Genomic DNA, 26,625 nt, shown 5'->3' on the forward strand with positions numbered 1-26,625 from the left:
TTTTATTTTTGGGGAAACACGCTGGAAAATAGAGAAAGGTAAGTAAGTAGACACTCATCTATATCATAAAAATCAAAGTCTGTCTGTCTGTCCTTCTGTCTGTCTGTCCTCTATAGACTTCCAAACGCCTGAACCGTTTGACCCCAAATTTGGCACACAGATACATTGGATGCCCGGGAAGGTTATTGCGAAGGTCCCGTCCCCGCCAGATGTACAGGAGGGGAGGGGGAGGGGAAGGAGAGGCACCCCATAGAGATGAATGGGAAAATCTCCTCACTGCAAACACAGGTGATATAATTAGCTGCAGCAGACACGGCAGTTGGAGCCTTAAGGCCCTATTCCACGGAACGATTATCGTTCGTATTCGGCCGATATCGGCCGCTACGGACGATAATCGTCCGGTGGAATAGAGTGCAACGATCAGCCGACATCGTTCATGTCGGCTGATTGTTGCAGTCGCTTGTTTTTCAACATGTTGAAAAACAAGCGACTGATATAGCAGCGATCTGCTGCCGTCGCTCCGTTGAATAGGAGCATCGGCAGCAGACGCTGCTATATCCTATGGGCTGCCCGGAGGATCAGCGATCCCCCGGGCAGCCCCCCCGCAGCTCCCCGCCGCCCCCTCCCGCACTCACCCGCTCGCTGCAGCCGCATTGAATAGCGGCGGCAGCGAGCGGGGAACGAGGAGCAAACAAGCGCTGAGAGCTACTCAGAGCTACTCAATCTATACAGTACATGTATATACAGGGCCCCCTACTCCAACTATACAGGACATGTATATACAGGGCCCCCTACTCCATCCATACAGTACATGTATATACAGGGCACTACAGATATACCAAACTGTGACTGGGTAACACTGCCACGCCAGACCTGACCAATACCGCCATACTGTGACTGGATAACACCGCCATACCAGACATGACCAATACCGACACACTGTGACTGAATAACACTGCCATACGGGTAAATACAACCCTGCAGGTATACAGGACACTACAGGTATACAGGACCCCAAAACTATACACTACAGGTGCACGGGACCTCCACAAAACTATATACTACAGGTATACAGGACCCCAAACTTTACACTACAGGTATAAAGGACCCCAAAATTATACACTACATGTATACAGGACCTCCACCAACTATATACTACAGGTATATGGGACCTCAAACTATACACTACAGGTATACAGGACCTCAAAACTATACACTACAGGTATACAGGACCTACACCAACTCTATACTACAAGTATACAGGACCCCAAATATACTACAGGTATACAGGAACTCCACCAGCTATATACTACAGGTATATATGACCCCAAACTATACACTACAGGTATACAGGACCTTCACCAACTCTATACTATAGTTATACAGGTCCCTGAAACTATTCACTACAGGTATATAGGACCCCTGAACTATATACTACAGGTATACAAGACCTCCACCAATTATACACTACAGGTATCCAGGACCCTCAAACTATAAACTACAGGTATACAAGACCTCCACCAACTATACATTACAGGTATACAGCACCAACTATATACTACAGGTATACAGGACCCCCGAACTATACAGTACAGGTATACAGGACCTTCACCAACTGTACACTGCAGGTATACAGGACCTCCCTCAACTATACACTACAGGTATAGAGCCCCCCAACTACACACTACAGGTATACAGGACCCCCCCAACTATACACTATAGGTATACAGCCCCCCCCCAACTATGCACTACAGATATGCGAGACCCCTAAAAACTATACATTGTGAGTATACAGAACCCCTCCAACTATGCACTACAGGTATACACTAATTCCACTGATTAACTCAGATGAAACAATACCTTTAGCTTGGCCTCCTGGGCACCTTAGAACAAATCTAATTAACACACTGACACTTTATACCCGGGCAGCGCCGGGTACATTTTCTAGTAATCTATAAAGATAACTATTATGTAAACACTATATAAACACTAGTTAGTGCAACACTCATGTACTATGTCCTCAGACCCTAGGTGACCACATTGTTCAATATACTCATCCTAAGTACCATTGAAACAGGGAAGAAAAAAATATTACACCCTGAAATCCAGATTCAGTCCAACCTGGTGTAATGTGTTTAAGGTATGTATCCATCTTGCATCACATTTTTTAGGGCAGCCACTCTGTCACCTCCTCTCCTATTGCTCAGGATCCGATTCAGGATCACAAACCTAAAATCCGGCAATCTGTGTGCTGTCTCAACAAAGTGCTTGGATACAGGTAAGTCAAGTCTACCCGTACAAATGATGGATTTATGTTTAGTGATCCTGGCCCTACAGTTCATGGTGGTTTTCCCTACGTACAGTTTACCACAGGGGCATATGAGGACATTCACCACAAACTGTCAGACATGTGAGGAAATCTTATAGACGTGTCCTGTCTGTGGGTGAGTAAAAGAAGGGCCCTTCACCATCAGTAAACAAATGCCACAATTCAGGCTGGGATAACAACCTCTCCTTTCAGTACCAATATGGATCTGTATTGACCTAGTGAGGGGACCCACATCTGCCTTGACAAGGATGTTCCTCAGGTTAGTCGGCGTCTATACGCCATATGTGGGCACATTTTAGACTCCTGAATCTCAGGATATGCTCTGTTTACAGACCTCCATTCACATCTCGATACCTCCCTGCTGGCATCTGAATACCTGGACACAAATGATAAACGGGATGGATGGAATATTAATGCTTCAGGCTTTTTCCTCAATGAGGACCCTTGGGTACCCCCTATCTCTAAATTTCATACTCATGTCATCCAGTCTTTTTGTCCCAGTCAAGTACAACTCTAGTCACTCTAAGGAACTGACTGTAGGGCAGGGACTTCACTATTGGTCAAATCCGTTCTCAACCTGTCACCCACTTTGGATGTCCATGTGTCAAAAGATGGTATCTCTTACTTAGATGACACCATCGTGAACTTAATATGATCGACCATGTTTAGATATTGGTAAAACTCCTCCAATTGGTGTTGTGACCCTGTCCAAACCACAAAAATATCCTCTATGTATCTTCACCACCTCAGAACATGTCTCAAGTGGGGGGATACATAGACAGATGAACTCTTCATGTACATATTGGCATAAGTTGGCGCTACATTACTACCCATAGCAGTCCCTCTGTGTTGGACATAGTATGTATCCTGTAAAAGTAAATGTTTTTCAGTTAAAATGATGTGTAACAATTCTAGCAAAAATTTAGCAGCATGGGGTGATATCAGAATAATCTAGGACCTGCTTCACCCCATCTAACCCTTTCTGATGGTCAATAGTATAGAGTGAAGTTACCTTAAATGACACCAACCAACAAACGTCAGGAATAATGACTTCATCTAATTTAGACAAAAAAATGTATGAGCAAGCAACGAAAGCAAATCCTCTTTATGTAAATAGATAACCAAATGGCCAAAAATAGACCCACGCCCAGACACTATAGGGTGACCAGACATTTATGTATTTTAGGTAGGCAGTACAGTATGGGAGTTACTGGATGTTCAACCACAAGAAATTCTTTCTGAGTCAATGATATTAACTTTATAGGCTTTCCTCAAGATCTTATCTTGTTGTGAGTCCTTCTGTTTCTGAGAGTCCTTCCTCGGTTGCGAAGTCGTTGTCTAAGCTGGTTGGTCCCGTTTCACTGGTCTGCCATTTCTGTTTCTTGTAACGACTGTGGTGTTTCCTGCCACCCCTTCTGAGACGTCCTGCCCATCTAAAAAACGGGGTTAGAATAATCATCAGTTTGTGTAACTGAAACTTGTGTGTTTATGTTTCTGTGAACCATTAGAGCCTTGTGAATTAAATCTCTGTGGAACAATCCCCTTCTTTTGCCAATTATTGATTTTGCAAATTATAGATTTTGCCAGACTTTTAATCCTATAGATCGTGATTCCACTTCTGTTGTTTGACCTTTTCTAGTTAACAAATCACTCAATGCCTCATTCACACAGTCCTTATATTCCTGGAGATCGAGTGCAGGTAGCAACGTGGTTACATTTCGCTTTCTCCAGCTGCACAGTCAATTCAGCAATCTAAATCTGTAGAAAATCTAGGTTCGACACCATGAGCTCCTTTGCATAGTGGTTCGAGATTATAATAAACCGTTCACAATAGATGCTATTAGGGAATAGGTTTGATGTTAAAGGAGAACACCCCCTCCCCTTGGTATACGTCCGGACTTGAAATATTGATAGTCAATAAATACAATTCTAAAGAGATCAACCTTTTAGATTTATTCTTCCACTTTCTCTTCACCTGATCAGGTATGAGACATCTCCAGAGATGGCACCCGTGAACCTATCCACCTTCACGTTATTGTAGCAAAATGTTTCAAGTGTGGACACCTTATAGCAAAAATAGAAACTGTGCACGCTAAACAGTCGAACTTGTATAATCCAAAAGTATAGCAGCACTATACCAGTTGTAAGCATATAGGGCAAGTGCTCGCCTCACCAGACTGGACCAACCATCCATCTGTATCCAACAAGTATGCAAGGAGACAGCACTTCCAAAAAAAAGATGTATCTTTAATTCCCCACAGCAAGCAACATTTTGGCTTATACAAAGCCTTTCTCAAGCAGGCTGAGCGTGCAGTCCATCAACCAGTTAGTGACGTTCTAACCAAAAGAGATTCTGGAGCTCAGCGGAGGTCCTGGTTCATCAAGCCACCACTGCAGAGGCACAGGTAGAGGTAAGTATTGATTGTTTATTATGTTACCCTCTGCTTCTGCCTGCTGAAAATTTTAAAAAATTGCCAGACTCCTTTAAAGTGCGCCTGTCATTTTTTTACTTTTCCCATATAATAGAGTTTTGATTGGTCCAGGCCTGAGTGCACAGATCTGTGACAATCGTGAGAACGAGCCAGGAGAAGACCGTGTTGCACCGTCAGACTCTATAAACTTTATAAGCCCGACTCTTTTCAAACACGGCGGGAGTGGAAAGCACTGCTGCAGTCTTCTCCCAGCTCGTTCTGCCGATTGATACAGGTGTGAACACTCAGGCCCAGACCAATCAAAACTTTTGCCATGTTTCTATCACAGGTTACAAATTAAACAAAACATGTACTCTTCTAAGGGGTATTCTGGGCTGACTCACTTCCTGAGTGGTGCTACCGCCGGATTCGTGACATCATGGCTGCGTTCCAGCGCTGCCATTCTGTGCCAAGATTTCAGCTGCAATGGGCATCTCTTGGTCCAAGCTGTGCCAGCCTCCTCTTCAGACAAGAGCGCTTGTGATTGGTGGTCTCCTTCTTTGGAATCTCTCACCTAAATAAAATTGGGAGGGGGGGTGGGGGCGTTTCGGTGACGGTTAATGTGTCATGTTGTGTTTGTTCTTCACTTACTGCACTTTATTTGCTTGAATGTCGATGATTTCTGGTTGTATTTTTTTTTTTTATTGTGTGTCATTTAATACATTCATATGTTTGTTTGTTGCCACCTCATCCTCTGTTCTTTTTAAATAAAGAATTAAAAAAAGAAAAAAAGAGCGCTTTGATTGAAGAGGAGGGCGGCACAGCTTGGACCAAGAGAAGCCCACTGCAGCTTGGGTGGGGGGGGGGGACACCAATCTGTTGGGGCTGTGGTCTAGGGGTAACTTACCTGTCTAGAGACCTGCCAGCAGTTCATCTGAGTGGTATATCTTATGCTGTGTTTACACGTTTGCACGATAATGATCGAATTCGAACGATAATTGTACGTGTAAACGCAGCGAACGACGAGCGAGGAATCTCAAATCGCCGAGCGAGAAATCTCAAATCGTCGTTCGTAAAAAATTCGCAGATCGTTCCGTGTAAACAGTCGTTCACCGATTTTTCCTATGTGCGAGAAAGGCTTAAGCGATCGCAAAATGAATTTTCCATACGATATATCGTTCCGTCTAAACGTTGATCGTTATAAAAAATTGTTACTTCGAAATCGTTAATCGTACGATCGGGCAAATTATTGTTCAGTGTAAACGCAGCATTAGTGTTTCTTTCAGACAAACTGCCTAAAAGGACTAATCTGCAATCAGAGACACTGTCTGACAGCTGAGCGAGCAGGAGGCTATTCAGCAGAGATTATTCATGAAGGAGAGGTAGGAGGAAGGAGGTGTGAGGCACAAACAACACTTTGACACTTCATTACAGTAGTGTTGTGCATAATCCACTGCACAGACAAATTCAACATAATTTATATTTATCACTATGGGGGAGATTTATCAAACTGGTATAAAGTAGAATTAGCTCAGTTGCCCCTAGCAACCAATCAAATTCTACTTTTTATTCCTGACAGATTCTATGGAAAATGAAAGGTAGAATCTGATTGGTTGCTAGGGGCAATTCCATTTTACACCAGTTTGATATATCTTCCCCGAAATCTTTATTTCCAACCATTGTATATGTTGCTATTCATTGACCTTTTTTAACCTTGCTTTTAAACTTGAATTTGAATAACCTTAATTCCTCACCTTGGATCCATTGCCCTGCCCTTCACTCATTGCTATTGACCTTTAGCCATGTTCACCCAATTGCTCACCGAAAGCACACGTCATGTCCGTTATCTGTAATATGATCTTGTCTATTTAACCCTTGCTATTTTTGTTATAAGACATGTCTAATAAAGTGATCTCGTTTTTTTTCTAAGCTCGTTGCCGTTCTTGTAACAAATGCTATATGCTATTATCGGATGTTTCAATGACATCTTCCTGCTGATCAGTGATCCCATGGAACACTGCAGTGGTTAGAGTAAAAGGCCCTATAAATAAAAATGAGACTGCTGCATGGACTTTAATTATTATTGCACTAATTTCTGCTTTTAAAAGGGAGTGATTTGGACAAAACAAATATTATAGAATGTACAGGGGTATAGCAAGGATTTATGGTGCCCCATAGCAAAAAAAAAAAAAACCTGTACGCCTGGTCTGGCGCAGTCCCCCACAGTTTTATCATTCTCACAGCTCCCCAGTGCACTAGGGGGGCTGGGAGAACGAAGGAGCGCTGCACTGGGCCAGGAGAATATGTGTGTCTGTAGAGGAGGTGATAAGTGCTGTCACCCCCAAGGGTCATTCCAATGAAGGCAGACCACACTTCACCAGGGGCTCGGGCACCATAGCAGTTGCTTTGTCTGCCTTCATGGTAGCCAGCCTCTGGGAATTCACTGTAATCTTCACTTTACACAAGGCATTATATTAGCCAGTGGCTGGCTTTGGGGGCTGCTGTCTGGTAAGTTTTCATGATGGTGCTAAGTGATGATATTTGGGAGGTCACTGCATGTGAAACAGAAGAGCACATTCCCTCTTCTACTCCTCTGGCACAGTTTAGACCCTGGCAGCTCCCATAAGCAATTCACTTAGTGTATGTTCCCTCTTCAGACTGTGTAATTACAAGATACTTGGAAAGCCAGGTTGTGGTTAGTTAACAGTGAATGGAGCCATCATGTATTGTAAGTCATTGTGAGTTACATAGTCGGGTTTCAGGAGGGCTCTTGCCCAGTTTTTGATGACTCCCATGTAGCATTAAGATTATCTGAGGGTATAATTTGTTTGGCACTAATTTTTTAGGGCACAGTATTTTTTACTGTACAAGATGCAACATAGAATGACACGAGGCAGCACTCACCATGTAAGCTGTCGGCTGTTTATTGCAAAATCACGGGTAACATAATGCAATGGATGCACACAGCAAACGAGCAGGGGCGTTCCACTAGGCTACAGCCTGTTTTACGCTATACACACATCATCTGGCCTGTTGGACGTCACTGCGTACATGCGTCAGGTTTAAATATCCTTCACACCAAAAATGAAACAGTCTTAAAAAGTGACAGATACCCAATTAAACACACATGCTTCAAAATATATACAAAGACAAATACAAAGAAAATAACAAGATAATAAGTATATGAGGGCAGAATATGGTCATATGAAAGCGTTCATTTCTATTCGGTCATTTAGACCCAAAGGGTCCAGAGCACGATTTTAGTACGTAAAATCCATTGTGACTCCCGTTGCAGGAGTAGTCGTTGCCAATCTCCTCCTCTCTTCGGACAATTTCCAATCCTGCAAATCGTAAGAGACTCATCACTTTGGTGTTCAGACTGCATGTGTTGCACTAGTCTAGGAGCCCCCCTATCCCAGTGCGCAAAGACCTGCAATGCTCTCTAAAGCGGACGAACATAGGGCATATTGTTTTGCCTATGTAAAAGTGTCCACAAAGACACATGATTACATAAACCACGAATTTTGTTTTACAGGTAATAAAATGGGGTACATAGTAACGTTCACCTCCCATAAAGAGTGCTGCCTCGTGTCATTCTACGCTGCATCTTGTATAGTACCTGCTTTAAAAGAGACTGAGCACCGCCATTGACACTGGTAATCGGCCAATATATTCCACCATTTGATATCTTTCATTCTCTTATTCAATTGCTGAATTAGTGAGAAAGAGCAGTGCCAGGATTTCACTCACTGGATTTAATACGTATTTCTTACTGTTATACTAAGAGTACAAAATATGTGTATGTCACTGTTCAGGGGGCATATATTATGTGTGGCACTATTTTAATCAGAGGGCACAGTATGTGCAAGCATATTAGGGGGCACAGCATAATGTGCAGGGGACAAGTTGTGTGTGGCACTATTGTAATAAGAGGTCACGGTATTCAGGGGGTACAGCATATGGCAGTATTATATTCAGGAGCAGTTGGTGCAGCATTATTATATTCAACACAGCATGCTTGTGTTGTGGATATGTGCTTGATATATTGTGTACAGGGTAGAGATTCATGATGAATCTACAACAAAATCCACATGTAACTTATGCAATTTTTGCTACATACATGTTGCACTTGAAAAATCTAGACGTTTGTGAAATCAGTTTAATGGGGTGTAATCGGTGGGACAGAAAATTCAATCCAAGGCCCAGTACTAGAAGCAGGTCTGTAAGTTTGTAAAGAGATATTCCCTGATTTCCTCTAATACAGACACCAAGCCTAAAGTGTATCTATTAGAGATGAGCGAACCGGGTTCGGGTTCAAGTTGATCCGAACCCGAACGCTCGGTATTTGATTAGCTGGGGCTGCTGAACTTGGATAAAGTTCTAAGGTTGTCTGGAAAACATGGATACAGCCAATGACTATATCCATGTTTTCCACACAGCCTTAGGGCTTTATCCAAGTTCAGCAGCCACCGCCCAGGCATCTCTAGCATCTATACTTTCAAAGAAATTAAACAAATGCAGTTTTTTTTTTTTTTTGTTACATAAACCATTCAGAGTGTTGACAAGGTGATTTTAGTGAGAGTCCCCTTCATGCTGTACAGCCATTTCCCATTCTCTTCACTTAAGTGGATGGAGCCAGGCCTGGGCTGTTTGTCAGCAGGAATCACACCCGGACTTCTTTCTCTAGCCAATCACAGCAGCTATTCCTTTCTCCTATGGCATGACTTGACCATTAATTGGGGTGAGGTTTGCAATGCACTATATGCAACAACATCAAGATAGAGGGTTACCTCACAAAAACCGTAAGGTAATGCCATAGCTGTATCCATATTTTTCAGGCGGTCCCCGGGTGGTATCCTCCTTCTGCACAAAGCGGGCAGCTTGAGGGATATGAGCGCAGATCTCAAACTGTGAAGCGCCCCCTAGTTGCTGGTGAAGCACAGCAGTTTTCACAAAAGTGAGTATAAGCTGAACAGTTCTTTCTCTGGCTGCAACAACCTCTGGTTTAGGAACATTAATGACTCATTTTATACTATTTTAATTAAAGATGAGCAAATTTACAGTAATAATGAAGTGAAGCACTTAATTATCTCTGCAATCCGCCTGTTTCCATTTAACTGACTGCCGCTCCAACCCCGCTGCTAGAAAAAGCTGGATAAAGTCCTGGATTCGGCTTTTCCCAGCACCCAGGGAGGAGCGGCAATGAGGCAAAAGGCAGCCGGCTGATGAGCGAATTGCAGAGGTAAAGTGCTTTGTATAACTCTGTATTCGCTCATCTCTAATTTTATTGTTATACAGAGTTTAGGAAACAAATGAAGATGAGACGGAAGAATAGTTTTTATTTTTACATGGCCTTCTATCACAGATGGTGATGCCCTGGCCTCCTATTGGTCAGTCTGCTGAGGGCCAGGCATCAATGTACGCTGTTGGGTGAGGCTCTAGCAGAAAAAAGCGTGTAAAGCGCCGCTCTAGAAGAGGAAGAAAGGCTCAGCTAGCATTCACACAGTCCAGGTTCTCCCTCGCAAATAGAACAAGCTAACCCCCACCGTTATTTCCTGTGCCCTGTTTTGGTCTCTGTTCAGCTAGAGCCAGAATTCCCCTAAGGGTATGTTCACACTTAGTAAATGTGACAGAATTTCGCCTGCCTCAGTGCGCCATAGCCTGTTTATGAGAGAGCTCGCACGGTGGAGCGGAGGTGCACAAGCCCTCTCATAAACAGGCTATGGCGCACTGAGGCAGGTGGAATTATGTCACATTTACTCAGTGTGAACATAACCTAATAGGTAGTGTCCAGCAGATTGAAGTGAAGTAAGAGGCCTAGTGACCAAGACCTTTACAGCTTTGTTTTTTTCTCTTTTTTTTAGAAAATTTAGTAATTTACAAATCTGCATTACTTAAAGTGACACTGTCACCCCCTTTGTGCATTCTGACATCTCTACACAGGTGTAAAGGGTAAATTTAGCGTTTTTCATACCTTATTTCATATCATACGTCATGGTGTTTGTTCAGGTAAAAAGTGTCCTTTTATCAACGGCAGATTGTATTAAGTGGGCGTGGCCTTGCGGCATTAGCTTCACTTAGCTCCGCCCATAACGGCATTGGCCCCTTGACACCCATTGGTTGGCCGGCATAAAGGGGGTGGGGTCTAGACCTTTCAGCCAGCCTGTGGGCGGGGCCCACTGTGGTGTTGCGGGCGGGGCTAAGTGGCTCTAATGCCACAAGGCCCCGCCCACTTAACACAATCTGCAGTTGATAAAAGATTACTTTACTTGAACAAGAACCATGACGTATGATATAAAATAAGGTATGAAAACCGCTAGATTTACCCATTACACCTGTGTAGAGATGTCAGAATGCACAAAGGGGGTGACAGTGTCACTTTAAGTTATGAAATGGAGGGATGTTCTTTGAAATAATGGTGTATCCCCCTCTAAATTTTTCTGGTTGACCAATAAATCTATAATTCCTTTAGGGTGCGTTCACATGTACAGGATCCGCAGCAGATTAGAAATTGCAGATTCAAAGCAAATCTGGGCCATCCAATCTGCTGCAGATCCTGTACGTGTGATTGCCCCCTTAAAAGTCTTATCACAGCCATGCTTGAGCCTTCGTTACAGCAGTACAGAGCATGTGCTTGAGAACAGTTAAAGTGGACCATAATGTTGCAAAAATAACTTTATCTGTAATACTACATGGTACTCTGATGCATATTGGACGTTGTTGCTTTCCTGCACAGTTATTGCACTGCATATTGAAAATTTAAGAATTAAAAAAATTATATACTGGAATGCCGCAGTTGTTTACACTAGTACAGCTGGGCTTAAGGAATCTTTCAACTGGCACTATTGAAGAGCAGGTGTGCAGATGTATAAAGTAGCTCTGTGATGCCACCTTTTATACTGTAAGTTTTTTCTTATGTTTTCTAAGTTTAAATCAATGTTATACATATGGCCAAATTGTGGTCCATGCTCTTTTCGCTCTTCAAAAAAGAGGCAAACACAGGAAGTCCTAGTTTTTTTGCATGCTCATGCAAAGTAAGACATGTATTCATCATGCAGGTTGTGTATCAACTGAGGGCTAACTATATTATTACATTTGCTAATTATATTATCATCTATGTATGCATGCATGCTTACCAGGAGACAATGCTGTTTGGTTGAAGAGGTTTTGGTTTCTCTGCTACAGAATATGAATGTGCAACAGCTGTACACATCTAGTGGCCATATGTTTGATTTAAGCATAGAAAATGTAAAAACTATGTAAAAAAAAAAAAAAAAAAAAGTATATTGCAAATCTGCTTGTGATCACAACCCCTGTTAGTTTGTGTAAAAAAAAAAAAAAAAAAAATCACCACAGTGCCTCTTAACTGCATGATTGGAGATATATGCCGAAGCCAGGGAGGAAAGATCACCCATCTGTACACCGTTGTTTCAGGGTTCTTGTTTCTCATCAGGACAGAGCAGTATGTTGGCTGCAGAGAAGCCTATCGTCATGGAACCAAAGGGGCAATCTTTCTCTAAGATGTGTGGAGACTTATAGATGTATATGAAAACATAAAAAAATTAAGAATACACTGCCAACATGCTGGTTTCAAAACAAAAATGTATTTAACTTTAATCTATACATGCTATACATGTCATGCCAATTATGAATCTACAATCTGTAATAAAATATCACATCTCAATGGACATTTGTAAAGTACAATATAACACATGACCATCACATGTTTAATTTTGATGGCAAGTCACAGAAACATGCTTAAGCTTTATTGCACATTCAGCAAGATCGATACCAACGGCGTGGATACAACAGGGCAATGTGTGTTGTTATATTGAGACACACATAATATTCTCTGTACCATAGAAAGCACTATGAGTTGGTGCATGACCTGTAGTACTATAGCTTTCCTTCCCTTTTTATTAGGTTTATGTGATTCTTACTGTACTTCAAAAAGGGGAAAGAAAATCTAATTCATTGCAGTATTCTATTTTGTTTTATTGCTTATTTACCTAGGATTAAAGTATTTTAAATATACAAAAAAAGTAGGCTGTGATTTTTTTTTATTTAGATCAGCTACTTTGCATAAGGAACTAGTCATAACCATGTGCCAGTAAGGGACTCTTTATGGCTGCTGAAAAGATGTATGTGCTAAACTGGCATGATGGGAACTGTAGTTTTTAAATCGCCAGAAAGCCACATGTTGGGGAACATTGCAATATTGTTTGCATTGCCTTAATTTTATCACACACAACCCACCTAAAACAAATTTACCTTCACGTTTTCATCATGTACTGTGCCTTCAAAAAAAAAAAAAAATTGTAACACAATATGTACAGATTAACAATAATGAAGTAGTCCACATCCAGAACAGGTTACATTTACAATGTATGGCACTTCATCTTTATACAGATTACATTCTTAGTATTAGTTCTATACATAAACCTGGGCAGTAACGTTAGTACCTGTAATGGGCTGTGCAGTAGACCGATCATACATAGTTCATTACAGTAGTGCTTTACCAGTCTCACTGGGCAGCCATTTTTCACACATCAATATTTACAACCTATTAATAGGTATATTCCAAAAGTATTCACCAACAAAATAATCTTCATTTGTGTTACATTTACTGTGGGGTACAGGGCGGAAATGCTCTTTAGGGTACGTTCAAACTTACCGGATCCGCAGCAGATTTCATTTAAATAACTGAACACAGCATCAAATCTGCTGCTGATCTGCTGCGGATACAGTAGGTGTGAACGCACCCTTAATGTTGGAAAGCGTCTCTCTGTGTCACTTCAGGATTATGTGGCATGTTCAGTTCCACATGAAAGAGTTAAATCTAAATACATTACCAAAAGACAAAATAAAAAAAAAAAAAAAACATGTAGAATTCATTATGCTGAGTGTCAAATACAAATTGGCCAGTTTACAGTAAAATTGCTCAGGATACAGTATTTAGTAATTTTGTACTCACTAATAATAGTTCCCTGTGTGCCCCATAGTGCTTGATATCAGCACTTCCTCCAAAGTTGTCCTGTCTGTATGCTGAATGGACAGCCATATGGCGGAGCATGGAGGATCATGTGACCATGCTCCTCCCTTAGCAATCACCAAACGTATATACAGGGTCAGTGGAGGACACCATATCCTGGATGGGATCACTGTTCAGCATACAAAAGCATGATATTAGCACTACAGGGCACACAGGGAGCTACAGCACTTACCTTTACTAATAAAGCACCCTTAGTAATTTTTCTATAAAATGGCCAAACCCTTTAAGGACAACTCGGACTATAGATATAAAGGAAACACTTTACAATCTGTGTAATAAGAATGAGAATTCAATGCAAGGCATCAAAAAAACAAAAAAAAACAAAAAAAAACAAAAAACATAACCACTATTGGAGACTGGCCTTTTAGTTCCCAGAAATAATCCTTGTCACCGGTTGGATATGATGGAGGATGTCTATCCAGTACTAACCAGAGACTGGAAATATTACTGTATAGTATATCCTGCTGTAATGCCGCCAGTATATATTGTATACATCAAGAATTCGAGATAAGTGAATCTACAGTATTAGCAAAGCGCTATGCTCCGTGGTCGGCTTGTCAGCCAGCTGCCTTTGAGCTTCGCTCCGGGTGCCTGGAAAAGCTGGGTGCAGTCTTGGGAGAAGATGGCCAAGTGTAGCTAAGCACTTCGCCAATTATGTTCGCTTATCTCTGTCTAGAATTTTCAGTTTTTACAAGGTTCTCTTGTCAGAGGTTTATTTCCAAACTGATAGCAAAGAGGCGAGACACTTCAATGTTATCTAATCTTCACTTGTTTTAGATTTGTTTTTTGTAAAATGCTAATTAAAAAAAAAAAAATCTGAGTAAAATATAAATAAAATTTACACATCCTGCAATAACACCGCATTATACAGACAGACCAAAAAAACAGCAGGAAAATCAGTCCTACAGCAGGCGACCCATGTTCATCCCAAGGGCTGCATTTCATCATCTAGGTACCCCAGAGACGTCTCCGAACTCCAAACTATGCAGCTGCTGTAGATTTTTGCCAACATATAACTTTTCAGCAACAGTAACGATGAAGAATTGCAGGATATATTCCATTATTTGGCTCTGGATGTCGAACTGCCAGCAGTGTTTATTGGCCCAAAGCGTGTTTCTTGTCGCGTTACTCTGCAGCATCTGCAGGGGAAAAAAAAGAAAATATATGGCAAAGGAAAGCTATATAGTTTGAGGTTTTTATTTATATGGAATGTACAAGTCTCAATATTTGTGTCTTGGGACGGTTTGCTTTCTGCCTTGCACAAACTTTGTAAGCATTCTGTATGTGGTGTAGAATCATAAATCAAAAACATGGAGAAAAGCCCCTGATATTACACTGTTGTGCTTAAAAATGACAGGAGTTTTATTGTTTTGTTTTTTTTTAAATAAGAGGCTAACAGCAGAGGTTTTTGTATCCAACCACTGTTCTCAACATCCAGAGACTGTAAACTCTGTCTATATATTTCTACTAGATCCTGAACCACAGCCCCCTATTCTATCTATAGCATAAATGAGGTGACTTAATGTTACATACAAACCAATACATATACAGTGTGGAAAATACCCCGATTCTTCATGCGCTGCCAGTGTTTGGTAATTAACAGGTGCGGGCACCCCCCACCGGTCTGTTCATGTAAAAAAAAAAAGAGCGATAGTGGTATCTTCGCTATAAGCTCCTTTCACTTCAAAAGGATCAGAGTTGCAAAACACCACCCAAACTGGTAAATGAGCAGGTCTGTGAGAGCCAAAGTTCTTGCTGTTTGGTAGATGACAAATGTAGATTTCATGCAACACAATCTGATTTTTTTTTTTTTTTTAAATAGACTCACAGGTGAAGAGTACCTATGATTTGGCAGTGTATGAAATACTTATTCTCCCCACTGTATAGGCATACATACACACACACACTACTAATGTAACAAGGCCAATCAATAAAGGTAATTTTTTCCGCTCACCCATATTACAGTACATATGTGCAAATCAGCATATAGTGTTAAGTTTAGGTTCTTGACTTGGACTGCTAAATCCATCAATAAGATTTCTATTACAGTCATCGATATGCATGCTTTCACTGGCTATCTTGGAATATGTAGCTTGGCCAGTGAAGTCCAGCAGATCCTCTAAAGCTCTGGAATTATTAGTCCCATTCTGATCCAGTGACACGCCAGGAATGTGCTCATTCAATGGGGAAAATTCTGGGATGGAAATAAGTTCTTCCTTGGACACGGGGCTGTGGACAGAAAAATTATATTCAAATAAAAGATAAACTATGGCTATAAATGCTGAAATACTGTACAGTAATGTGACATTTAAAAATAGTATTCCAAATGGGGAGCTTAGATGATTGTCATGGAAACCTACTACAAGAACTTCTTATTAGGGCCAAGATTATTCCAGATTTAACCACACATGTCATCCTTATAATTAAAACCTGCCATGAAGAACCTAGTTAGATATGTTGCACCCATTTGTTACATCTACAAAGTATTATCTGTACAATGACTCAAATAACAAATGTGTGCGATACCTATGTAGAAAGCGATCCCCATGTTGGCTTAGCTTGTTCTTTAACAGTGTTCGGTTTTGTAGCCATCATAACAGTGGAATATATGGTTTTAGGTCTGTATACCTCACATCCATAGACTGAACTTCATCAGTGGAATCATCCAAGCTGTTACATTTTCCTTCAAGCACATCAAGATGGATGGTACCCACATTCGTCTTCAGGCCACTTGGGAACACATCTGGTGGCTTTGTTTCAATGACTGTAACAATTGGCACTTTATTTTCCATGTGGGCAGAAAATCCATTAAGTTGACCTAGAATATCAGTAAAAAGAATGGCAAATTAGTTTACTGCAATTTGACATGTTGTGCACTGGAAGAACTGGTCCATTCCTTGCCTACTGTATAAATGCTTAAGGAAGAGCCAGCCTATCCTGGTGAAAGGTTCCATTAAGCCTAGAGTTACACAGTTGTCTGTATAATATTATGGAGGAGGAAAAATACTGTGTATCTGGAGTATGGCTTTATTTACACAATGTGATGATTTATATGTCCAACATTCATACTGGTCCCAAGGCTTACAATGGGGTATGTGGGTGTGAACCATGTCCAGGCAGGCGACAAATAGAAGTATATATTTATCTTCCTCGTTCCCTGCCATTCTCAAAGAGTTGTGTAGCATCTCTGGGATTAGGTTCAATGCAGTCAGTTGTCCGCAATTAGTTGCTGAGGCATGATGCCGCAATGGCCACTTACCGGCTGAATAGGCAACTGCACGTGCCAACCCTGATCCAGGAAGTTCTGTGCAGTGGGACCATGAGAATGGCAGAGAGGGTGGAAGGGAGTATATATTTTTTTCTATTTAACACCTGCCTTGACCAAAAAAAAAAAATAATAAAAAAAAAAAATAATAAAAAAAAAAATATACATAAAATAAATATATATATATATATATATATATATATATATATATATATATATATATATATATATATATATATATATATATACATACATATACACACACACACGCACAACGAAAATAATGCGCTACATTAAAGTAATGGAAAAATGTCTGTGTGCACATTATAAAAGCAAAACATGTGCATGGACGGATCTTTTTCCTTAGAATGTAGCACATTATTAGATTTAAAATACAGCTTTTTCCGTGTTTTATACTTTTTATGGCTATATACACACACAACATACATATGTTGATACATCCCTTGTAAAGGAAGCATCATGCCTTACAGTGCATTTTAGTGCATTTTATAAACAAAGAGTCACTAATTATTGAGCTCTGCCTAATAAATGAACATCATACCTTTTTCATTATCCTTTTCTGTAGGCAACTGAACGTCTGTTTTAGACTCTTCTTTCTGTAAATAAGACATGTATTCAGAAAACTGTGTCACTATTAGGAAGAGAGGATACTTAAATAGAAGAATAAAAAAAAAAAAAAAAAAAAAGATTGCCTACCCTCAACATGCTGCCGGTTTTCCCTCTCAAATCTGGATATAATCTTCAGGGTTTTCTGGTTTTCTTTACCTCCCTGGTTGCAGCGCTGCCACCCACATTACTCTGCTCTGGTCTCCTGGTGCGCGGCTACTTCTGTATGCTGTCACAGGCCTACTTAGGCATTCAGTGGCTGTATCGTTGTTCCACCTCTGCCATTTAACGGCTGAGTAGGCCTGTGACATCACAACCTGGAAGCAGCCGCACATCGGGAAACCAAGGCAGTGGAATGCGGGCAGCAGCATTGCAGGCAGGGAGGTAAGTGTAATGTAATGGTCTTCAATCACCCCCTCCCCGGGCATCGCCAAAAAGTGGTCCCAGACAGACAACCCCTTTAACACTTGTCACTATCTCACTTTCCATTTGCAGGATATTTTGAACAATTATATCCTGGGTGTATTTTATTAATATATACTGAAAGTATCTTCCAAATATGTTCTGTAATTATCAGAGCCTCACAGTGATCCAGGCATGCTGCATTCTCTTTTATTAAAAAAAAACAAAAAAAACAAAAAAAAAACATACCTTGGGTTCTATGACCTCACTCTTCCTTGTTCTTTTCATAATTTCATCAATCCTCTAAGGACAAAAAAAAAACAAAAACATTTTAAAGCAGTGTATCATTACTTCATTTTTAAATTTATTGTGCAAATATTAGGTTTTTAAATTCATACAAGCAGCACTTCCTGTTTCCTTTAAACTGCTTTACTAAGTCCACATCAGGTGGTGGATAGTGTTGAGCAGACTTGCCGAATTGTTCGGACAGCATCCAACTTCTATAGCCGCCGGGAGTCAAATACCATGCGTTCTGGTTTGGAGAATGTTGCCAAAGATGAACAGTTCAGCAAGTCCGCTCAACACTAGAGGCGGAGACACATGCTTAGTCTTGTTTTCTCCTTTCTCCACTAGGTATTTGAAGGAATCCATGGAGTGGTGAGACAGTTGTAGCATCTCCTTCTTGAGGTGAACACAAAAAAAAAAAAAAAAAAACACAACAGTAAGTGGCACTATACCACCTCACTCTGGTGAGATGAACATTTTTGTTAACAAAGGGTAAATCCAAAAAAATGTTCAGGATTCCACCTGGATATAGATAGAACCATTATTCTTTGGTGAACAATAAAGGAGACAGCAGGACACATGCATAATAAAGTACATTTGGACATAAGGTTCTGCGCTTTTTTCCCTCTATAGTGGTCAGAACTCTATTTTGTTTTATAGGGCTACAAATCCTCAGCTCAATAATAACAGTATGCACTAAGCTCACTGTCACTGTCACTGTCATTTCAGAAAAGTTTTGGTAGGGATCCACTGCTCTCTGCTGCTGTATATGGACACTACAGAAAGTCTGTGGAGCGTGTCTACTGCAGCAAAGAGACAGTGGGGAGAAGCAGCGCTTCTTCCTTTTTGTTATAGCAATCTATGGGGTCTCAGCACCTTTACCTCACTGATGAAAAATTATGACATGTCAAAGGTTACTGCAAAGCACAAATAACTTTAAGCTCTCCCTAGTGGTGACAGAATTCCAACTATAACAGAATTTAAAGGGGTTCTCCAGTTAAGTAAAATACATGTTCAATAATCCCCCCTCCTGAAGACTAACAATCTGCTCTATACTTGTTATTACTTTACCCGTCTCCTTCCTTGTGCTTAAGACATAGAAATCTGCGTTTGAGCTGTTCTCTTCATCCCCACTCTGAACTCCCTCCTCCCTTCGGAGATGCTCATGTAAACAGCCTCCCTGGCTTTCTCTGCACTCTGTAATGCCAGGAAAGTTAATCACAGTCAGGTCAACAGCAACTTGACCACAGAGGGGGCCAGCCAGAATCACAGAGTGCAGTAAAAGCCAGCCAGGAACACTGTTTACATCAGAGTCTTCAAAGGAAGGGGGAGTTTAGAGCGGGATTGAGAGAACAGCTCAGACACAGTTTTCTGTGTCTTGAGCTCAAGACAGCAGACTCAGAATTTTGGAGGAAGGGGTGTTATTGAACCTGTATTTTATCTAACTGGAAAGCCCCTTTAAAGCTGGCCATACATATAACAATGGCTTGTTTGGATGTCAGCGCTCTCTCAATCTCCCTTAATACACCTCTAAGTAAACTTGTACTCTGAATGGAGTAAAGGGAGAAAGCTGCTGCCAGGCAGCAGTGGCTTTTCTGCCTGAGAACAAGATGATTGGACACTGAAATCTAACATGCCTGATAAGTCTCTCCCCTGTCATAATCTGATGGGGTGAATTGCGAGGGCCCTATACACATTAGACCTAAACTGTGCATGCTTATGTGTACACCAGGGATTAGCTCTGTAACTGAAAACTGAACTTCAACCATTTTTAAACAATGTTAAGAATGTTAGACATGGTGTTATAAAGTCAACATTGATTTGAAAGAAATATAAAAGACTCAGATATACAATGCAATATCACATTTTATACTAAAATTTGTTACATATACAATACATAAAATATACCTTTTTTCTCTCCAGACGTTCCTGTTCAATCTGCTGTATGATCTGCTCCCTCTCTACTCTTAAGGCTTCTGCTGCTTCTCGCGCCTTTAGTTCCGCCTCTTCCTTCTGCAAAATACATAGTATGCCATATTACTAAGGGTGGCATAAAAACAAGACTGTGATCCCCCAGCAGGTTTTGGGAAGCTGTAAAACATTCTAAATTGCAATCTGAATTAGACATCAAATGTGGCCATGTATAGTAGCCCCACAATGTGTACCTTTGAATAAAATATCAGGGTTTGCAGGTAGAATAAGCTATTCTATATGTGCCTCCCCATGGCCTTGACATTATTTCATCCACAGATTCCCTTTTATATGATATCAGTATAAATCTAATTACCTGTTTTTCCAAATAGGCCTGCAATTGCTTTTCCTGTGCTTCTTTCCGCAGACGTTCCTCCTCTGCTCTTTTCTTTGCCTCTTCTTCAGATTTCCTTCTGGCTTCTTCCTCCTCTTGTTTTCTCTTCCCAGCCTGAATTCGTGCTTCCTCTGCTAAACGCTGCCTCTCTTCTTCCGCCTTCCTTCTTTCCTCCTCCATCTTTTGCCTGTACGAGAGCATTAAATAGGACTTAAAATCTTTATAGGATATGTGTAAATTTAGCACATGTATCTGACAAAAATGAAAATAGCCGGACCTGCCAATCGCAAGCAACATCATAGAACAGTCAGCAACTACTTTGTGCATTCTGACAAAAGTTATTGAATAAAGTGTAATACATCAAAATGACAGGTGTGAAAACAGCCAAGTTCTCTCCAAAGTTTTATAAATAGACAGGAATAATTCTGTATAACAGCAATGCTGCCAGGAGAGAGAGTACACAGAACAAGAGTATGTAAAGTGATGTGGACTCTATAGTATTTGTATATTTTGCCTTTTGTCATTTGTAACTTAGGCTGGTTCACACTGCATTTTTGCAGTCCTTTGAACAGACTCCAAAAAATATTATTATATATTATTATTAAATTATAAATTATGTGATAAAGTGTACAGAGATAGTTATCCAGAATGGGGCGAGTGTTAAGAGGAGCTCAAGGAGAGACAAAGGTGATACGGTCTCTGAAGGAAACTGTTATTGTGGAGTGCTAAAGGCTAAAATCATATGGTCCAATGTAGAAGACAGATCTAAGCCCTAAAAATATTTATTGCACCTATGAAAAAATACACATTTTCATAACTACTATAAGTGACAAAATGGTAAAATTATTCAGGGCAACAAAGATGAATTTGTCCGATGACCATTCACAAGATCAGACACAACCCTGTTCTACCAGATTTTTAGCCTGCCATACCAAACCATTATCGACTTAGCAGTATTTTTCACCATTACTTTACCTTTCTGCTTCCTCGCGTTCTCGTCTTTCCTGTTCTTCCTGCTCTTTCTGCAGACGGGCCTGGCGCCTTTTCTCAGCTAGGATTTTTGCTGCCTCATCAGCGTCGGTCGTACCTGCTGTCATCTTGCTGGAACCTACGGGAAAGAGTATAGAATATGGTCAGTAATGGTGTGACTAAAAATAATGGAAAACAATGGCCTCATCCACAATGTATAAAGCCTACTTAGCTACACATTTACACAATTATATTGTAATAACGGTACAATGATGACTATAGAGTTATGCTGGTCATTTGTTTTATAATGGAAAACCTTTTATAATGGAAAAATCCTTTAGGCTAGTGACCACCCCCAAAAAGTATCATGATTGGGAGCCCTCTTTGCACTCTTTAGCCGTTGTCATGGATACAAATCTGGCACCTTTTCATATTGTTTACTTCTACTTTTTACCTATTAGACACCCCCTCCCCACTTCTATTCTTTGCCTGACCTTTAAAGCATCTATGTCATTAAAAATAACTTTTGACATGTCTGATGACATGACAAGTTATTGATCACAGTGGGTCTCAGAAGATGATCTCTATTCAGAAGATATACACGTGGAGATATCACAGCAGCGTGATGCACTCCCTGGCCAAGTGCGCAGTCCGTCAATATTGAAAATATTGAAGGAATAAGGGGCTAGCCGGGGAGTGCATCTCTACCTAGCTATATCATCTGATCAGAACGGGTTTCAGTAGTGAGACCTGCTGTGATAACTATTGATATGTCAATAGTTCTTTTTAGCAACAGTGCTTATTTAAAGGGAACCTGTCACATGCTGTCCACAGTTCAGTGTGGATGGATGCTCATGCCAGGGGATTAGGTTACAGAGGAAACATCCCACACTTGGAGAGTTCCCTGTACGAGCCCTAATTATTAATTCTATTAGGACTCGTGGATGGAACTCTTTGGGCGTGGGACATTTCCTAGACAACCTGATCCCCCGGCATGAGCGGTGTCCCCCCAAACTGAACTGTGGACAGCACATAGTCACAGGTGCCCTTCAAGAGTGTTCCTCCAATCATTTTGCATTTCACAAATTTGTCATGACAATAAGGATCATGTAAGTCTTTAAAAGACTGACTTTTTTTTTTAAATTCAGCGTTGCTATTAATGTTTAAAGGAGAAGTCTGGTGTAAATTTTTATTAAAGTATTGTATTGCCCCCAAAAGTTATACAAATAACTAATATACACATATTACTGGAAATGCACATAAAAGTGTTTTTTTCCCTGCACTTACTACTGCATCAAGGCTTCACTTCCTGGATAACATGGTGATGTCACTTCCTGGATAACATGGTGATGTCACGACCCGACTCCCAGAGCTGTGCGGGCTGTGGCTGCTGGAGAGGATGATGGCAGGGGGATGCTCAATGTCCCTCCAGTGCCCTGTGTCCCTCTCAGTGTCCCCCTGCCATCATCCTCTCCAGCAGCCACAGCCCACACAGCTTTGGGAGTCGGGTCGTGACATCACCATGTTATCCAGGAAGTGACATCACCACGTTATCCAGGAAGTGAAGCCTTGATGCAGTAGTAAGAGCAGGGAAAAAAAGCACTTTATAAGCATTTCCCGTAATAAGTGTATATTGGGGATTTGTATAACTTTTGGGGGGCAACACAATACTTTCATAAAATTTTTTCCCTGGAACTCTCCTTTAATGTAGGGACACCCTGCTCATATCTTGGTTAAAGTTTACTAAGTACTGACTTTCATTAGCTTCTTTCTTTTCCCCAGGGGAAGGGGTTTTGTCAGGTTTAGTAGGTTCAGGTTTAGACTCCACTGGATGGTCTTCTGTTTTAGGAGTTGTTTGATGTTTCTCAGACTTCTTTTTTGGTGTATCCTGGCTGGGATTTGAAATAGATTTATACTTGACAGGGGATGCTGGGTATTGCTTGTTGTTCCTAGCTGGGGACTGTGAGTAAGATTTTGAAAGTGATCTGAAAGACAAAGGTTATATGTGAGACACAAATCATAATCATAATATAGACAATACATTAAAAAGAACGATAATCCCCATTGTTATCAAAATTTTACTTATCTAGGGAATCTGCTACCACTTATGGCGGTGTTTTAGGCCATCTTTGAAGTTTGTTCATTTAGGGGTGCTCAAATATATTATAAAAGATATATACAGCAACTATTTAATTAAATTAAATAGGCCCAAATGTCATTAAATAACCTAAGCAAACATAAAACTAGTGTTGAGCGAGCATGCTCTATTGAGCATAGTGCACTATGCTCGACCAAGCACCTTGTGCTGCTCAGGTTATTGTAAGATACATTAGAAATCCAGCAGTATGCCGTTAACTGATGGCATTCCGCTGGAGATGCAGTTACATATTTCAATTTGTTCTAATTTTTGTATGTATTGTCCCTTGGAGGGATGGGTAAATGGAATATACAAAAAATTAGAAGGAAAAAATGCAATAGGTTACTGCAAGACACATTAGAACTCCCACAGTATGCCGTCAATTGACAGCATTCCGCTGGAGGGCCTGAATTTAGTTAAACTGTAATGTCCGAAGAGCTGTCAGATCCTTTTGAATTACAGTGTTGGGGTATGTTTTCACTATGAAATCCGTGCAGAGACTTCAAGCGGATACCACCACATGGCCTTCGCTTGAAGTGCTGCCCATCCCATAAAGTCAGTGATATTTGACCAGTGAATTACACTGTACTGTGAACATACCCTTTGAAGCCAAGTAAAAAAAAAGTCATTTATAAATATCAAGTACAGATCAGTCTGAGGATCCAACTTAGCCCTAAGCAAATACACTGCATTGTTATTCATACTTGGGTGTTGCTGGAGAGGATGATCTCTTGGACAATGCTGCAGGAGACTCAGGCCTTCGGACTGGGTTGTTTAAGGCGCAAGCTGTGACAGGAGTTGATGATCGTTTTTCTTTCTTCGACTTTTCAGGCTATAAATCAAAAACTACAGCATGTCAGAGGTAAAAAAAAAAACTATTATTTTTCTCATTGATCAATCTATACATTTGCTGTAAAAGAACTGACTTTCTTGATGAGCTTATGTTTAAGCAGGGCAGCCAATCTGGACAGGCTGAGCTACAGTGTAAAGTCTATGTAGGTGGGGGAAGCAGTAGACGGACCATTACTGCAGACACCCAATAAGACTGCAAACATGGCTGTCCCTGATGGAGCAGAGCTGAAAAGTGGCAAACATTTTATAAAACAAAGCAGAAATGCACCATTTTTTCCATAGATTACATTTACCACCACTCTCAGGCAGCACAGGCTCCTTTGATCATGATCTGGCATGTTACCAAGTCATATCAGAAGATGTCATTGATAAAAGGTATGTCAGCCTGGACACTACACCAAATATGAGGGTCTACATCTGCCACTCTCACAGGTGCTGACCAGTTTCCTATAGTCTCAATGGAGGTGAACATGAAGGTTCGGGTTTAGAAGTGGATCACATACCTGCTTGGAGTCTGGAGAGGTCGGCGATTTTATTCCCTCTGTTCCAATAGGGGATGTTAAAGTCTTTCTTCTATCGGCGCTCCGAGCAGGTGATGATTTGAAAGGAGATTTAAGAGGGCTAGCGGGGGCTACACGAGGACACACATGAAAGACTGGAAAGTTATAGTATGAAGGCAAGAAATACAGGAACATACAGGAAGAAATTCATAGCAGGAGGAGGAAAAAAGGGAAAAAAATATGAAAAGAAAAACAAAAAAAAATACATTTTATTATCAAGTTGAAGGTTTCTTATATAGCATTTAGCTTGGTGCAACTTTCTTATTTATGCTGTCTCACTGCCTATATATCCTGTTTAGATTGGGCACCGCTTAGTGAGCTGCAATACCAGGAACCAGTATGACTTATCTGTAAAACAATGCTAACATTTGTGTGCATTATATGATAGCATTTCCACCACTGGTATAAGGCTCTTACTGCTATTGCTGGGTTAGAAATATAGAGTTAAAGTGATACCGTCGCCCCCCTTACTCTTGCTTCATTTCATCAGTGGACAGTGTCACCTAGGCAGGGCTTCACCAAAGTTGGGTTTGCCCTGTGTCGTGTGCGGGAAATGGGCAGCGTTTAAAAAAAAAAAAAAAAAAAAAAAAAAAAAAAGAACTGCGGCAACTGAATCGGCGACTGTCTACTCACGTTTAAAAAAAAATTAAAAATACCGGTGGTACATTTGCTTTAAAAAGACAAAACTCTACCCTAAAACTACCAGTTACAGGAAAGGAAATTCATTCTCAATGATCCCATTAACATGAGAGACATTGGGTTAAACTTCTAGTGAGCTCTGTGTTCAGGCTATACTGCACTGGTAAACATCAGCATGTATGAGGACAGATCCTCTCTTGTATTAGATAATAAAGTGCCATGTGGACTAACAGAAGCTATCAAAGAATACAGAGAACTGTTATCTCTCTGCAGTATGATGTATGATCTACATAGAGGCAGATACTGAAACATTTTTTTCTCAGGTGGATGCAGGACCCAATAGTCTGTCTTCTGCGTGTATAGATGCAGACACGCAGTGGCTGTCAATCACTACAGAGTAGGCAGGGAGAGGAGAGGGGGTGCTCCCCTTGTGACTAAACAACTGATTACTAAACAGAGAACCCGTCATCACTGTCATGATACCTGAATCACAAGCTATTGATGTGGTCACCAGAGGCTTCTGCCTGCCCTGCCGGCCTTGATTTATAGATCTCTCTTTATACTGAGAATAGGGAGGCAGGGAGAAGCCGCTGGGGACCACCCCGATGACTCGCCTTCCCTTTAAGATGGCCATAAACCGTCAGTTATGACAGAAACCGAGATATGCACACAAACACAAGTAAAATAGAATAGCAAACTGCTATGCAGGGAGCACCTGTAATGTATAAGGAGGCACAGGTTCTGCAAATCATCTCATATAACTCATCTCAGGTCAACTGGGACAGAGACCTT

The 26,625-nt window shown here is 40.9% G+C and overlaps 1 protein-coding gene across 4 annotated transcripts in view; it reads right to left on the minus strand.

Annotated features, from left to right (window-relative positions):
• Positions 1–12,324: 12,324 nt before the first annotated feature.
• MAP7D2 (MAP7 domain containing 2) overlaps positions 12,325–26,625 on the minus strand; it is a 79,859-nt gene continuing 65,558 nt past the window's right edge. For all 4 annotated transcript variants that reach the window (XM_069946325.1, XM_069946323.1, XM_069946324.1 and 1 more), the window contains 11 exons: positions 25,138–25,289; positions 24,487–24,614; positions 23,401–23,630; positions 21,652–21,784; positions 20,659–20,863; positions 20,280–20,384; positions 18,336–18,389; positions 17,620–17,674; positions 16,421–16,610; positions 15,747–16,021; positions 12,325–14,931 (listed from right to left, as the gene is read on the minus strand). In XM_069946325.1, coding sequence (XP_069802426.1) covers positions 15,772–16,021; positions 16,421–16,610; positions 17,620–17,674; positions 18,336–18,389; positions 20,280–20,384; positions 20,659–20,863; positions 21,652–21,784; positions 23,401–23,630; positions 24,487–24,614; positions 25,138–25,289 — 1,502 coding nt within the window. In that variant the 3' untranslated portion in view covers positions 12,325–14,931; positions 15,747–15,771. The remainder of the gene's footprint in view (positions 14,932–15,746; positions 16,022–16,420; positions 16,611–17,619; positions 17,675–18,335; positions 18,390–20,279; positions 20,385–20,658; positions 20,864–21,651; positions 21,785–23,400; positions 23,631–24,486; positions 24,615–25,137; positions 25,290–26,625) is intronic.

The sequence above is a fragment of the Dendropsophus ebraccatus genome, chromosome 11 (genome assembly GCF_027789765.1).
Source record: "Dendropsophus ebraccatus isolate aDenEbr1 chromosome 11, aDenEbr1.pat, whole genome shotgun sequence".
In the NCBI taxonomy this organism is placed as follows: Eukaryota; Metazoa; Chordata; class Amphibia; order Anura; family Hylidae; genus Dendropsophus; species Dendropsophus ebraccatus.